The sequence below is a fragment of the Rhinolophus ferrumequinum genome, chromosome 4, assembly GCF_004115265.2.
Source record: "Rhinolophus ferrumequinum isolate MPI-CBG mRhiFer1 chromosome 4, mRhiFer1_v1.p, whole genome shotgun sequence".
Taxonomy (NCBI): domain Eukaryota; kingdom Metazoa; phylum Chordata; class Mammalia; order Chiroptera; family Rhinolophidae; genus Rhinolophus; species Rhinolophus ferrumequinum.
In genome coordinates this window covers 92,027,550-92,044,474 of record NC_046287.1, presented here as the reverse complement: position 1 = coordinate 92,044,474, position 16,925 = coordinate 92,027,550, and the positions used below count along the sequence as shown (strand labels likewise).

At 34.2% G+C, this 16,925-nt stretch overlaps 1 protein-coding gene across 1 annotated transcript in view; it reads right to left on the bottom strand.

Annotated features, from left to right (window-relative positions):
• Positions 1-16,925, bottom strand: part of TRPC4 (transient receptor potential cation channel subfamily C member 4) — a 212,872-nt gene that overhangs the window by 107,634 nt on the left and 88,313 nt on the right. The window contains exon 3 of the mRNA XM_033103825.1: positions 14,542-15,060. Coding sequence (XP_032959716.1) covers positions 14,542-15,060 — 519 coding nt within the window. The remainder of the gene's footprint in view (positions 1-14,541; positions 15,061-16,925) is intronic.

The following is a 16,925-nucleotide window of genomic DNA, read 5'->3' as shown; positions in this document are numbered from 1 at the left end:
GAATCAACAACTAATGTGTTTCAGAAAATATTAAAGAATACATATAAACTTTGGAAACCTATTGGAACTTTTGGAAGAAACGATTAAAACACATGCTATACAGGGAGCAGTAATTCTATCTTTTTTCCTCTTTTTTTACTGGTACTCACAATGAGCAAAAATGTAAAATTCAATAACATGAGTTTGAACCTTCCCCACTTCATATTTCTTAACATTAAAAAAAAATCAGTAATGAAAAAACATTTTCATTCAATTATGGATAATACTAGGGTAACATACATCTGTCTATAGAAGGGACTCTCTCAGGTTGTCACCTGTAAATGGCCTTGGTTGAGAAAAAGGTGAGTGGATGTGGGAGCCAAATAAAATAAAATGAAGACTACCTGTTATTGTATACTAAGCTTATTATGAGTTGCATACTAAATGCACTTTTTTTTAAGGACATTATTCATTGATCTCACTGAGATAAAGATTCAAGATTTTGGGATGAAGATGTTCGCGGAGAAAAGGTAGGAAGTCTATTCCTTACTGACACACAAGGGATGGTCTCCAGTGTTATTTAGTAAGACATTTTCTTTAAAAGGTTGATTTTTTAAAGTTCAGTTTTAGAGCAATTTTAGGTTCACAGCAAATTGAGAGGAAGGTACAGAGCCTTCCCATACATTCCCTGCCCCACACATGCATAGTCTCCCCCATTTTCAACATTGCCCACTGGAGTGGTATATTTGTATAACTAGTGAACCTACAGTGACAAATTATAAAACTCAAAGTCCATAGCCTCATTAGCATTCACTCTGTTTTGTGCGTTCTGTGGGTTTAGAAAAATGTATAATGACATGTATCCACCCTTATAGTATCATACGATAATTTTCACTGTCCTAAAAATGCCTGTGTTCTGCCTTCATATCCCTTCCCTCACTTCTAAGCCCTGGCAGCCACTGATCTTTTTACTCTCCACGTTTTGCCTTTTCCAAAATGTCAAAGGCAACATATTTGGAATCACACAGTATGTAGCTTTTTCAGATTGGCGTCTTTCACTTAATAATATTCATTTCAGATTCTTGCATGTCTTTTCATAGCTTGACAGCTCATTTTTATTACTGAATACTATTCTATTGTATAGAAGTACCACAGTTTATCCATTCACCTACTGAAGGACATCTTGGTTCTTTCCAAGTTTGGACGATTATAAATGAAGCTGCTACAAATACTTGTGTGCAGGTTTTTATGTGGACATACATTTTCGATTCCTTTGGGTAAATACCAAGAAATACAATTGCTAGATTGTATGGCAAGAATATGTTTAGTTTTCTAAGGAACCACCAAAATGTCTTCCAAAGTGGCTGCACCACTTTGCATTCCCACCAGCAATGGATGCGAGTTCCTGTTGCTCCACATCCTCCCCAGTATTTGGTGTTGTCAGTGTTCTGGGTTTTAGCCATTATAATGGTGTGTAGTGGTATCTCACTGCTGTTTTAATTTGCATTTCCCTGATGATATATGATTGGAGCATCTTTTAATATGCTTCTTTGCCATATATATATATACATATATATATATATATATATATATATATATATATATATATAATTTTTTGTGTGTGTGAGGTGTTAGTTAAGGTCTTTGGCTGAAAACTATAAAACATTATTAAAAGAAATCAAAGAAGACACAAAGAAATGGAAAGACATTCCGTGCTCATGGATTGGAAGAATCAACCTAATTAAAATGGCCATATTACCCAAAGCAATATACAGATTTAATGAAATCCCCATAAATGGCATTTGTTACAGAAATAGAACAACAACAACAAAAAATCATCAGATTTGAATGGAATCACCAAAGACCCCAAATAGTCAAAGCAGTCCTGAGAAAAAAGATCGAGGCTGGAGGTATCATACTCCCTGAGGTATCACACTCCCTGACTTCAGCACGTACCACAAAGCAACAATAATCAAAACAGCATGGTATTAGCTGAAAAACAGACACATAAACCCACGGAATAGAATTGAAAACTCAGAAATAAACCCACATATATACGAACAGATAATTTTTGACAAAGGAGCCAAAAACATACAACAGGGAAAAGAAAACCTCTTCAATAAAAGGTGCTGGGAAAATTGGAAAACCACATGTAAAAGAATAAAACTAGACTGCTATCTGTCACCATATACCAAAATTAATTTAAAATGGATCAAAGGCCTAAACATAAAACCTGAAACAATAAATTGCGTAGAAGAAAGTATAGGTGCTAAATTTATGTGTTGCCATGCAGCAGCCTACCCGTCTGTCTCCTCGTACCTGCTCCTAAAGAAAGGAGAGTCTGTGAGACGGATCCTTTCAGGGACTTTGCTTCACCTTTGTGCTTGCACTTTATGTCTCCCTGTTTGGCCCCAAAAGATGGCTGGCTAGTCAATGACCGGTAAGATACCCCATGGTGGGGGGAGCAAGCCAAGCCAGACACAGCCACGTGTGGACCATCTGGGGAACTCCCGGGGTTGATAGAGGTGGGCACAGCCCCCCACCTTCCCCCGGCTAAGGAGAGCCTCTGCCTCTGTGGCTGCATTCCTTCCCACAACCTGCAGGGGAAGTGACTCAATGATGTGCTCTCCATCTATTCATATGCATAAATGTTTTGTCCCTTGGGGAAGTACGTACATCCTGAGACTTAACGGTTCCACTGTCTGCAGGCAAGGGTGATTGTCTTAAATCAGTTTCTTATTATAATGTATGGGATTCACAGATCTTGAGATTGACAAGCTTTATCTCCTTTACTTCCTCACCTAACTAATAAAAGCTATGCGTTGGCCGATTCAGGGCTCAGTCCTTGAGGCTGGAGTCCCTTGGCCCTGCTTGCACTCTATTCTTGGCTGCAGTTTTTCTTAACCCTGCACTGTCCTCCTCGCTCCCCCCAACTCTTGTCGCGCGGGACGCGACACTTACGTACTTTGGGTTCAGAGAAGATTTTATGAATTTGACCTCAAAGGCAAGGGAAGTAAAAGCTAAAATAAATGAATGGTACTATATCAAACTGAAAAGTTTCTGCATAGCAAAAGAAACCATCAACAAAACAGAGAAGCAACCAACCAAATGGGAGTAGATATTTGCAAACAACTCCGATAATGGATTAATATCTAAAATATATAAAGAATTTGTACAACTCAATAACAACAACAAAACAATCCAATTAAAAAATGGGCAGAGGACCTGAACAGATACTTCTCCCAAGATGATATACAAATGACCAACAGATATATGAAAAAATGCTCAACTTCACTAGTTATTAGGGAAATGCAAATCAAAACCACAATGAGATATCACCTCATACCTGTTAGAATGGCTATTATCACAAGACAAGTGATAAAAGTGTTGGAGAGTCTGTGGAGAGAAAGGAACCCTCATACACTGTTGGTGGGAATGCAGATTGGTGCAGCCGCTATGGAAGGCAGTGTGGAGGTTCCTCAAAAAATAGAATTACTATATGACCCAGCAATCCCTCTTCTGGGTACCTACCCAAAAAATCTGAAAACATTTATCTGTAAAGATATATGTACCCCTATGTTCATTGCAACATTACTCATGGTGGCTAAGACATGGAAACAACCAAAATGTCCTTCAATAAATGATTGGATAAAGAAGATATAGTACATATACATAATGGAATATTACTCAGCCATTAAAAAAGATGAAATACTGCCATTTGCAACAACATGGATGGATCTTGCAATTATCATGCTAAGCAAAATAAGTCAGACAGAAAAAGCCAAGAAATATATGACTTCACTCATATGTGGGATATTAAACCAAGAGCAACAAAGGAACAACACAAACAAAGAAACAAAAACTCAGAGACACAGACAACAGTTTAGTTGTTACCAGATGGTAAAGGGAGAGAGAGTGTGGTAGAAGAGGGAAAAGGGGATAAAATATATGGTGATGGAAGGAGACGTAACTCTGGATGATGAACACATAAGGCAATATATAGATGATGTACTCATAGTATAGAAATGTACACTTGAAACCCATATAATTTTACTAACCAATGTCACCCCAATAAATTAAATAAATAAAAAAAGTAGTCACAGCCTCCAATTTTGTTCTTCTTTATATTGTGTTTGTTGTCCTGTGGTCTTTTGCCTCTCCATGTAAACTAATTAGTTTTTCAATGTATATGAAATAATCCATGGAATTTTGACTGGGATTGCATTGAATCTATAGATCAAGTTGGGAATAACTGATACCTTGATCATCTTAAGCCTTCTATTCATGAACATCTATTTATTTAGCTATCTTTCATCAGCTATCATTTAGCTATCTTTAGATTTCATTCGTCAGAGTTTTCCTCAAATAGACCTTGTAAATAGTTTGATTTATACCTAAGTATTTCATTTTTGGCAATTCTAATGTAAATGGTATTGTTTTTAAATTATAATTCTATTTGTTCATTACTGGCATATAGGAAAGCAATTGACTTTTGTATATTATCCTTGTATACGACATCCTTGCTAAAATCACTTATTAGCATCAGGGGCTTTTTGGGTGCATTTGTTTTGCAGATTTTCTACATAGACAATCCTGTTATCTACAAAAAAGTCAGTTTTGTTTATTCCTTCCCAATCTGTACATGTTTCATTTCCTATTCTTGTCTTACTGCATTAGCTATAACTTCCAGCACACTGTTGAAAAGCAGTGGTGAGAAGAGACACCTTTGACTTGTATTTGATGAAAGCCGCAGGTTTCTCACCTTTACATACATGTAGGATGTTAGCTGCAAGGTTTTTGTGTAGATATTCTTTATTAACTCAAGGAAGCTCCCCACTATTCCTACTTTACTGATAATTTTTATCAAGCATGGGTGTGGGATTTTGTTAAATGCTTTTTCTGCATCTATTGAAATAATCATGTGATTTTTTTTTTGTTTGAATCAGCTGATGTGATGGATTACATTAATTGGTTTAGAATGTTGAACCAGCCTTGCATACCTGGAATAAATCCCACTTGGTTGCAGTGTATAATTATTTTATACATTTTTGGATTGTATTTGATAATATTTTTTTTGAGGAAAAAGGTTGCTTTAAAAATAAAATTAGAATTCACTTTTCATCATAAGTCTCAAGAGTTTGCCTTGATTCTTTAATTTACTTATTTAACTTTTGTCTTAAATACTAATATCTGAGTTTGTTAGTTGGTTTTCAGTACAAAACTATTTTTCTCAGCTGTTACTTGAGTTTCCTCAAGAACTTCATTCCCTCAATAATTTTCCCTTATGTTTATCATGTTTCCTTTCAGTTTGATCATATTTATAACAAATAATAACATTAATCTCATAAGGTATCAACCAGAATTTTATAAGAAAAAGTTGTGAGTAATGCATAAACTATAACGAATAAACATATATTACTATGAAATTAATTGAATAACTATTGATACATTTATATTAGTTTACTAGAGCTGTAAAATAAAAAATTACCACAGACTAGGTGGCTTAAATAACTGAAAGTTATTTTATCTCAGTTATGGAGGCTACAAGTCCAAGATACATTTGTGGGCATATTTGTTTTCTTCTGTAGTCATTCTTCTTGGCTTACCTATGGCTGCTTTCTCACTGTGTTCTCACCTGGTCTTTCCTCTGTATGTGTGTCTGTCCTGGTATCTCTCTGTATGCCCAAATTTCCTCTTCTTATAAGGACAACATTGTGATTAGATTAGGCTGGACTTTAATCCCCCAATTTTAATTTAATTACCTTTTTAAAGGTCCTATATCCAAATACAATCATATGGAAGTTAAGGCTTCAGCATATGAATTTGGGGGTCAGAAACAATTCATCTCATTAAAACATTCTACCTGATTACTCTAGACACTGTTAAAATTGCCTTCGTGTAATATTAAAATCATAGGATTTTGAAGATAGGAATCTCCATACCTTCATTGTAGAGATGATCAAAGTGAGACCTTTATAACATGGTGGAAGTGACATGTTAATAATGAAACAACTTATCAATACGATCAGAGTTAATATTCTTAAAGATTTATTATTGTTACTTGAACATTGTTACTTAAATACTTGCGTGAATATTTCCCACTGCTTGAAGGCAAAATTCATTCTTTAGCAAAGCCTGAAAGTATCATTACCACAAAGAACATTATATTATATACTTAATATTGCTGCCAACAACCCCTTACTATCTCTCTCCAAACATCTCTGAATTATTTGTTTATAGAGACCTTTCTAACATTTTTTGATTGCCTATTGTAAAAGCAGTGCAAACCATAACAATGTCAACATATTTTGCATGAAAACTTGGTAAAGCATTTCATGAACTATTGGAGCAAGAATAAGCATCACTATTTAATTAGGTGATTTGATTTACAGCAAGTAATTAAGTTTATGTAACATAATTGGTTAAAAAAGCTCTTGCTGTATTTTGCTTATAATTAAATTATTCTCTAAATGTTAGCAGCATTTCCCACCTTTGTTCCCATGTTGATAATTTCCAACATATTAAACGTTTGGTTAAATTAATAAAATTTATATACATCCTTCCTATGAAGTCTGTAAAAATATCTCTATGTTGTTGAGATTAATTATACTTGAATTTTCAAAAGGCTTAAACATTTTCATAACCTGGTATCTTATCCATTTGTACACACACACACACACACAAACACACACACACACACACACAAATTCGTTTAAAATATAAGGTATTTGTTAGACAACTTTGATCCATCTGAAATCCAAGAAAGTAAAAGAGGTCTCAGACAAGTTGAATAAATTTCACAGTACAGGTATTCAGGCATCAACTCTTATGCCTTATATTTATAAAGGAGTCCTCAGGCCCTCACTCAATTTTCCTGTTATTTTCCAACCTTTCTACCTAGTGTGTGGTATGAGCTCAGCAAATGTTTGTGGAACTAATACTATTTCTCTTCAAGTCAAACATTCCATTTTTGTAATATCTGGATGTAGTTAATTGGGTTGCTTAATCTGAAATTGATTAAAATATGTAAATATAAAAGAACAGCTGCTTTGATATTATCAAGAACTGATAGTTGGAAGTCTCATAATGATGAAAGAGACTTCAAAACTATGAAAAGAGTAAATTTCTGCTATAATTCCATATTGGCTGAAATAGCTAATAATGTCAGTGCTTAAAAAACCCTACAGTTGCAACTAGACAACAGAGTACAACTGAGGTTTATTGTAGTGTTTTAATTATAAAGAAAATGATAATTATGTTCTGTGCATTTTGTTTAAAAAGAAGGTAATATGTAATATGTTAGATTTTCAGCCAATGATTTTCATGCAATCTAATTCCATTATAAGAAACAAAATATTGTCATTTAAATCCCATCTATTTGGAATATTATTAATATTATTTTTAGATAACTTTGTTCTTGAATATCCTTAAATAATGGATTTTCTTGCATATTCACGCATTGATCTTTCTGAAATAGTTTGCCGAGTTTCCAACACAATCTATACAGTCATCACATAGAAGGTAGATTACTGGCCTTATCGCAAAGGCAAATGCTGCTCATATGCTCTGGGATAGTGATTATGTTTCCTCAACAGAGAAAGCTGCAAAACTCAAAATTCTGCTTCTAGAGCCAAAGTCCCAGCCAGAGTTGTATCAGCAACTAGTAGCCCATGAAAAAAAAATGATAAAACTAAGTAAAACTGGAATGGAAAAAGATGAGAAAATACATAGGAAGGACAAAAAATAAAATGGCTCTACACAAAATTTCAGTTACATTTTAAAAGCAATTATAGCTTCTTGGCACCTAAACTGTAATCACATGATCAGTGCTATGTAATAATATTTACAGCAACATTTGTTTGAACAGGTAAAAGTCAAACTGTATAAAGGATAAGGATGGAAATAATCAATATTATTGAAACCTTTTACTTTATTATTTTATATTAAGTAATAAATTATTTAATTAAAGTAATTAAAAGCAAACTCATACAAAAATTGCATTTTTGATATGTTTGCCTAAATATTATTTATGTCGTACCTCCCTTCACCAACCCCCTGAGGGAATTATCTATTGTGTATTTTGTCTCTATAGCTTTTACCAGTGTTATACACATAGGGGTCAGTCAACAAAAAGTGTACACAAAGTTTTGTTACTTTCTCTTCACCAGTGATCAAGTTATTCTGCAATATAAAGTCCTTTAGGAAGTCTACCATCACGGTATTACAAAAGTGGAATGTTTGATTTGAAGAGAATTACTATTAGTTCCACAAACTTTTGTTGAGCTCATGCTACATACTAGTGCAATCACACTAGCTAAATATGGCAAGATAAAAATCACAGTTCTTGGTTTCAAGGAGCTCACTGTTTCATGAAGGGGGTAGACATGTACAAAATAAACTATAATATAATATGGCAAATGTACATGCTCCAGACATAGAAGGAATGCAAACCTAGCCTGAGAGAGGAAACGTGGGCACCTTTATGAAGCCTGAGTCTTCACATCTTAAAGAGTGAGTAGGATCTAGCCAGAGGCAATGGTTGTATTTCTAGGTAATAAAACAGGAAGAAAATGTACAGAGGTAACATCCACAGAGCACAGCATAGAAGAAATACCAGCAAACTGAAATTGCTGAGCACAAAATGCAAGTTAGGAAGGGGTGAAACTAGGCAGAAAGTCAGGGTCTGGATATGCTATGTTTTGTTAAGGAGCTTGGGTTATATCTTATAGGATCTACAAAGTTAGGGACAGAGAACGAGGTTAGGGTTTTAACATAACACAATATACAGCAGTATTCACAATAGCCAAAAGGTGCAAACAACCCAAATGTCCATCAACAGATGAAGGGATAAATAAACTGTGGAATATACATACAATGGAATATTATTCAGTCTTAAAAAGGAATAATATATTGATATATGTTACTACATGGGTGAAGCTTGAAGACATTATGCTAAGAGATATAAGACAGACACAAAAGGACAGATATTGTATGATTCCACTTACATAAGATACCTAGAATAGTCACACTCATAGAGACAGAAAGTAGAATAGTGGTTTCTAGGGGCTGGGAGCTGGGGGAAGCTGGGGTTATTATTTAGCGGGGATGGAGTTTCAGTTTAGAAAAATGACAGTTTTGAAGATGGATGGTGGTAACTGTTACACAACCATGTGAATGTATTTAATGTCACTGAATTATATACTTAAAAATAGTTAAGACGATAAATTTAATGTTATGTATATTTTGCCAAAATAAAAAATAATATAGTAATATTTATTATATTTTAATAGAAGAATTTTAACATGGGAAATGTTTATGTATTAAATATTCTGGAGTGTAGTGTGAATTTGGACAAGATTGGAACCAGAAAACTGGGTGAAGCACACTAGTGTAAGACTATCTCAAATAGGGAGCAGGAGGAGTAAGGCGAGAAGTAAGGAAAATGATTAGGGAAACACTAAGGAATACAACTGAAAATAAGATTGCCAGGCTTTGGTTGTTGACCATTATCTATGATCTAAATCTTGGTGGTTTGAAACAGTAATTTATGATATTTCACAATTTTGTGGATGTATTAGTCAGTTCAGGCTGCTATAAGAAAGTACTATAAAACACAGCTTCAGAATTACAAATAACCAAATTATAGCACAGGCATTATAGAGAGTTTTACTATATGTTTCTGGTTCCAAGAATTCAAACAAAAGATAATTACCCTTTATTTAGAAAAAAAAATGTGAATATGCCTCATAGAGTCAAAAGAAAATGCGGGTGGGGATAAGTTTAAAATTTTTCTCTCATATGTGTAATTTATAGGGAAACACAGCAGTTTATATTATATCTCAATACCATCAAACTTTTCTTGAGAACAATAATGTTACTGTTTCATAAATTTCTAAAAGATAACCTATTGGGTTTTTGTATTTTTTCAGGAATATGTGGGTTGGGATAAGCTGTTAAATCCATAACTTCAAAAACTGGTAATTCTTAATTGTGTTTAGCGATGAGTGGCAGAGAAAATATGGACCATTAAATAATAACCCTAGGAAAAAAACCCTCAAATTTAAATGCAAACATTTGTGCAAAAGAAACAAAGGAAATTGTTCTTCATCATCAACAAACTAAATGACTGCATCTGAATAACGGCAAATAGCAGATCTATTGCAAGCCTTTGACTGTCAGGTATCATGGAGTCAGAAGTACCAGTTTTATGCAAAAAAAAAAAAAAAAAAAAAAAAAAAGTAATTCATTTCAGGACCAAGAAAAGGTGTCCAATACTCAGTAAAATTTTAAAGACATCATTATAAACTAATATTTTTGTGTAGCTTTTGTTGCTGTGACAAAAACTACATTGGGAAGGATTGCTTATCTTGTGGATATACACATTTTGTCAGGTGAACATAAGAATATGCTTTGAAAAGAAATTGCTTAATCCTTTCCTTTTTGTATCTATTTAAAGCAGTATCAAATAAAAACTACGTTTTCTAGGTAATTTTAAGTTAAGATTTTTGTTTTATGTTTTATAAGATAAATTTAGAACTTTCTAATCAATGCAGTTTAAAAGGAGAAATTTATATAATGTTTTAGACATATGCATATACAATATTTAATTATACACGGAAAATAAGTACTTTCAGATATCAATTAAGAGAAAGTGTTTACATGTCATTTACTTAATTGTAAAGTAACTAATGGGGATTGAATTCCAAGCTCTAAAATCCTAGTGTTAAATTAAATGCCTAATGACCTGTCAAAGTTTTGTCAGCCAGGCTGACAAACAAATCCCAAAAAGCATTTGCTTCATCCATTATACAGTGACCAGCACTGAAATGTTTGGTCCCTGGGAAGGGGCTGGCTAAGGCATAAGGGAGCCTGTGATCCCTGGTGTCATTGCCTGGCAACAGCAGGTGTGCGCACACACGGAGGACAGAGAGCCAGGGCTCAGAAACTGGTCCACGAAGGAGCATGCTCTTGAGGACTGCAGGGGAGAAAACTCAGCTAGAGGAATGCTGCTTGATATCTCCTTTACACGTTCGTAACTGTTTACATCACTCAATCATACCATATGCCTAACATTTTTAATGAGCACTGCTGTGATATCAGTCCCTGATTCTGTAGTATCAGGTTCAAAGGGCAAACATAATCAATGCCTAAAATACGGGAGATGCCAAAAAACGTATACACATTTTAAGAGATGTTATCTGTGCTCAAGCAGTAGTTCGCCGTAATCAGAAGTCTCTGGACGCTGATGGTAACCACTTTGAGCACCTCTTATAACTGCAGAAGTCAAACGTGACTTGAATTCATCTTTTGTTATCGGTGTATATTGAGTATTACAATTTTAATACAGTTTTTTCCTTTCTTAAATGTGTATACATTTTTTTGGCAACCTCTGTATATTTAAAATGCAGGTTAGAAGGACAAATTAAAATCAAGTGTCTTCTATTAACAACAGAAGTTGCTTTTGAGAGCCTCTTATGGAAGAATTACAGTATGGACAACTTTAGGGGCTGGGGTAAACTTTATACACTATACATTTTTGATGAGAGTGTGTATCTTAATATAAATGGTTTAGAATACTGATTATACCAAGAAACTACAAGAAGGATAAACCTACTTTTGATATTCAAAAGTGTAATGAAACCTACAAGGCATTGATGAATAGTCATTACAAATATGAAAATGTTTAGTGATGAAGCCAACCCTTTCTTATGGAAAGGAATGGGACTTCATGTGCATAGCCTTTCATATTGGGGGTCCATGAGAGGATAAACAAAAACAATGATAATAATAGTGTAAATAAAAAGAATATCACAGGCCCAAAATGGAAGCACTAGTGCTAAAAGACCATAGTTGAATACCCAATTTAAATACTGTTTCAAGTTTTGATTTAATATCTTATTTAAATGCTGTTTCAACCTCTCCTAGGAATATAATCTTTATCAATCAGTCTGGAATCTTCTGGGTAGCACCTATGATGTAATCTATTACATGGACCCTCTCCACCTTGGAGAGGAAGAAATGGCAATCTGCAATGATAAAACCCTTGCCTTTCCCTCCCCATCCCCAAAGAAGGTGTCTGGCCTAAAAATAATCCTTTTAGTTTGCTAATAGACCCTTTCACCCATCTTTCTTCCTATAAAAACTGTCCATTATGTACAACTCCTTTGAGTATCTCTCCACTTGCTAGATGGGATGTTGCCCAAGTCATGAATGGCTTAAAAAAGCCAATTTGATATGTAAATTTACTTGGTTGAATTTTTTTGACAATAGTTAATAACTAATAATGATAGATAGCTACTCTTCCATGTGCAAATAAGTCATGATGTATGCTAAACTCTGGATTTGCATGCTTATGCTTCATCTTCACAAATAACCCTTAAAGTAGGCCATATAATCCCATTTTAAAGGAGAGAAAGCAGAAACTCAAAGGATAATTTGTCTAACATTATATAGCTCGTTAGTAGGAATGACTATTTTTAGTGGTTCAGAAACAAAACAGTCTCATATAGTTAACATCTTATTGTCTCCCTATATTGGAGTATAAGCTCTACAAGGTCACAGATATACCACCATGGAGTCCTAAGTGCTTTGCGCATTGCCTGGAATGTCTCCTGCAAAACATATGTTCAAAGAGTCAATGAATACAGAAATGAATGGAAGAATAAAATGTATAAAAATATGTTTTTGGTAAAAATCTAAACACATGTTATTATGCAATAAATTCATACTAAATTTTTTGTCTTAGACAACCCTGTGACAAGAATTTGGTAGCTTTCATTGATTCAATGTCATTTGTAGCATTCCGTTATGAAGGTATGGGAAAAGAGTCTATAGGTATTTTGTTCCAGTGACTTCACAAAAGTCATTGTGGCCCAAAACAAAGTTAACTCAGTTATGATATCAGGACCAGAAACAGTGTAGGCATAAAACAGAGCTGAGTTGGTTCACTGACTGCAGAGAAAAGTGAAACAGGTGAGCACAGCTAGTTGCTACTGTGATCTTTGTTTCACTTTATGAATTGAACATCCTGGGAATTTTATTCCACTCACCGTTCCTAGGATAATATTATAAGAGAAGACCTTTGTAATCATTGTGTAATTCCCTTAAATCCCATCCCCCAAAAAACCTAAATAAATAAAAGCATAATATTGTGTTAATAGATACTTAAGAAGGCCTGGCCCAAATTCTGAGGACACATCACTATCTTACCTCACTTAAATAATGCATGGAATTACTTTCCAGTTTTATATTTTATACTTTAAAATCTTTAATCAGTGAAGATTTTCGTCAATTTCTTATAGTTGTATATTAAAATTATATACAGTCCCTTTAAAATACCAGGTCCCTGAGTGCTAAATACAAGAAACTAAGAAAATGAATTGGTACTCTTGGCATGGCTCAAACTAGCCTGTGTGATCTTAGAATCAGAGGCAATGCACGCAGAAGAAGCTGTTTCCTTCCTTGTTAGGAAAAAATCTTGTTTCAGCTAGTTTCAGGCTCCCATAACAACTGGACAATTAACTACAGGAAAAACACAAGGAAGCAAATTCAGGTATTTTGAACCTTAAGTAGCAGCCAGGGCTAAAGTGAAAAAATTACCGCCAAGTTCAAAAGGAATTGAATACATTCTTTCATTCAGAAGTCTTTTTCTTTCTTTTTCATCTTACAAAGTTTTCTCAAATTGTTGTTCTGGAATAAATAATTACTATAATTAACTAAAAAGAGTGAACAGAAAATCAAAATTGTCTGGAGATAGAGATAAACAGTTTTTTGAGAACTCACTCCACTCAAACAGTGATGGAAACAAACAAACAAAAAACACAACTTTGCTAGGTGATAAACGTAATAGATTTGAATTTCCTTACTTAATACTTCAATCCATGGAGTTTTCATGAGAAATTTATTACTCTCCTGTTATTAACTTCCTTAACTTGTTATACTTGATAAATCAAGAGACTAAGCCAGACACAAGAGAAGTTTTATAACTTTTATCTGCTGTTGGACCAAAGGCTTTTCCTTTATTACTAAATTCTAATGTATTTTATTAATGTGATATCTTAAAATTCACTAAGAGCCTTCACACACATCCATACATTATACACTTCCTACAAGTCTGTGAGGGAAATATTTTATATGTATAAATACATAAGAGTAGATATAATAAAATTTTATAAATATTAAGTTCCTTAAGCACATGAGAAAATCGAAGCTCAAAGAGATCTGTGTGACCCTCTAAAATAAAAGACTCATAAATGAGAGGCCTGGAACTCTCAGTCTGGAGATTCTAAAAATTCATTAGTTTTTTTCATTATGCCAAAGCAAATATGTCCATTTTAACAGAAATACCAAAACCATCACCAGTTATTAAACCACTTATTACCATTCCTCAATGTATTTCATAATTATTAATCTGAAAAAATATCAATCAAACAATAAATATCATCTGCTTACAGTTAAATAGAAAATTCTCTAAAGCCTAAACCTAATTTGGGAGTACAAATTTGCTGCAATGTTATTTAAAATTTTATGGCATTTTGATGGATAAAGTCTGACAACACTCACCTCTTTCTGACGGTACTTGATGGCCAACTTTAGTCTTGCAAGATCATTTCCACTTTGTTCTTCTATGAGACTATTGTCATCTCGGTAATTAAGAATGATTTCTAGTTCTCTGGAACTTCTTGTCTGATCCAGTAGGTCCTTAGCAAATTGTTTGCACTGTCGTGACAGCTCCTCATACTCTGACTTGAATTCATTTTCCACCTTGCTCAATTCCTGAAGCTCCCAACTTAACTGAAAGGCTGTGAGAAAAGGATCTTCGCTTGACAGCGCAATGAGAGAGGGGCTGGCCAAGGCCTTGTAAATGTTGAGTCTAGACCGTGAGTGGCGGAGGCTATCCACATCTGAACTGGAGACGCATTCAACACAGTTGCAGCGGACCTCGTGGGGTCTGGGTACTGAGACTCCTTTCTGAACTAAAAGTTTTATTATCTCATAATTATTTGTGTGGGCTGCCAAAATGATTGGTGTAATGTCCGGAGTAAATTCAGAGAACTGCTTATCAAGGAGTATGGGAGGCACCTAGAAACGAAGAGGAAAGCAGAGATGATGAATATTTATTCACTTGTTCAAGCCTATGAATTTCAAACAGCATGCCATAGCAATGTTGAACAAAGTTCATAAATCTTTTGCCAGTTTTTTTGTTGCAGGAGAAATATGGCGTTTTCCCCCCAAAAATGACAAGGGGATATTAGAGAAAAAATAACTTTCCAATATAACGACACATTATTCCTTCTTTAATCTGAATTACAACATTTTATGAAATCTTTTTTTTTAAATTTAAATGTCAGTTATATATGTTTATTTGTAAAACTTCGTATAGTTAAACATATTTTAGTTACCTATCAATAATCATTTTTCACTATTTACAAGTTGAACAATTAGAGATGTTTGTATAATGAAACCAATTAGTTATAGAAAATTCATATAAATAATATAAATCTAATGCCAATCCTTTGCAAATACGAAATTCCCTGCCACTGGGTTTTCAAACTGTCAAGTGTAAATACAATGAGGTCAGCAATAGAATGAGGCATTTCAACAATTACTCAAAAAGAATGTGTACAAAGTGTATCATAATGAGTGTCTTTCTGTGTGTCTTGTTATAGTCTTTGTTTTAAGGGTCTATTTTGTCTGATGTAAGTATTGTTACCTCAGCTTTTTATTTTCATTTGCATTTGCATGAAATATCTTTTTTTTAAATCCAATTACTTTGAGTCTGTGTGTGTCTTTCGATCTGAAGTAGACTGGTCTCTTATAGTCAGCATATGTATAGATCATGTTTTCTTATCCATTCAGCTACCCTGTGTCTTTTGATTGAAGCATTTAATCCATTTACATTTAAAGTGATTATTGATAAGTATGCAGTTATTGCCATTTTGTTACTAATATTTATGATCTTTTGTTGTTGTTCCTCCTTAAAGAAGTCCCTTTAACATTTCTCTTACTACTGGTTTGGTGGTGATGAATTCCTTTAGCTTTTTTTTGTCTGGGAAGCTTTTTATCTCTCCTTTGATTCTAAATGACAGCTTTGCTGGATAGAGTAGTCTTGGTTGTAGATCCTTTATTTTCATCACTTTGATATTTTGTACCAATGCCTTCTGGCCTACAAAGAATCTGTTGAGAAGTTGTCTGACAGTACTGCAGAGCTCCCCTGTAGGTAACTAACTGCTTTTCTCTAGCTGCTTTTAAGATTCTGTCTTTGTTTTTAACTTTTGGCATTTAATTATGATGTGTCTTGGTGTTGGCCTCTTTGGGTTCATCTTATTTTGGACTCTCTGCACTTCTTGGGTTTCTTTGTCTATTGTTTTCACCAGGTTAGGGAAGTTTTCAGTCACCAGGTTTTAAATCCCTTGCTCTCTCTCTTCCCCATCTGGTACCCCTATGATGTGAATATTGGTAAACTTGATGAGTCCCAGAGGTCCCTTAAACTCTCCTCATTTTTTTTTCTTGATTCTTTTTTCTGTTCTGACTAGGTCTTTTCTGCTACCTAGTTTTCCAATTCACTCTACTTCATGCAGTCTGCTGTTTATTCCCTCTAGTGTATTCTTCATTTCAGTTATTATATTCTTCATTTCTAACTTTTTGTGTGTGTGTGTGTGGTTTCTATGTCCTTTTTATCTTTCCTATCTCTTTGTTGAAGTTCTCACTGTGTTCATGCATTCTTCCCCTAAGTTCACTGAGGATCTTTACTACCAGTGTTTTGAACTCTGAATCTGATAGATTGCTTGCCTCCATTTCCTTTAGTTCTTTTTCTAGAGTTTTCACCTGTTTTTTCATTTGGAACAGTTTTCTTTGTCTCCTTATGTTGCCTGCCTCTCTGTGTTTGCTTCTATGTATTAGGTAGATCTGCTAGCCTCTCAGTCTTGGCAGGTTGGTCCCATGTA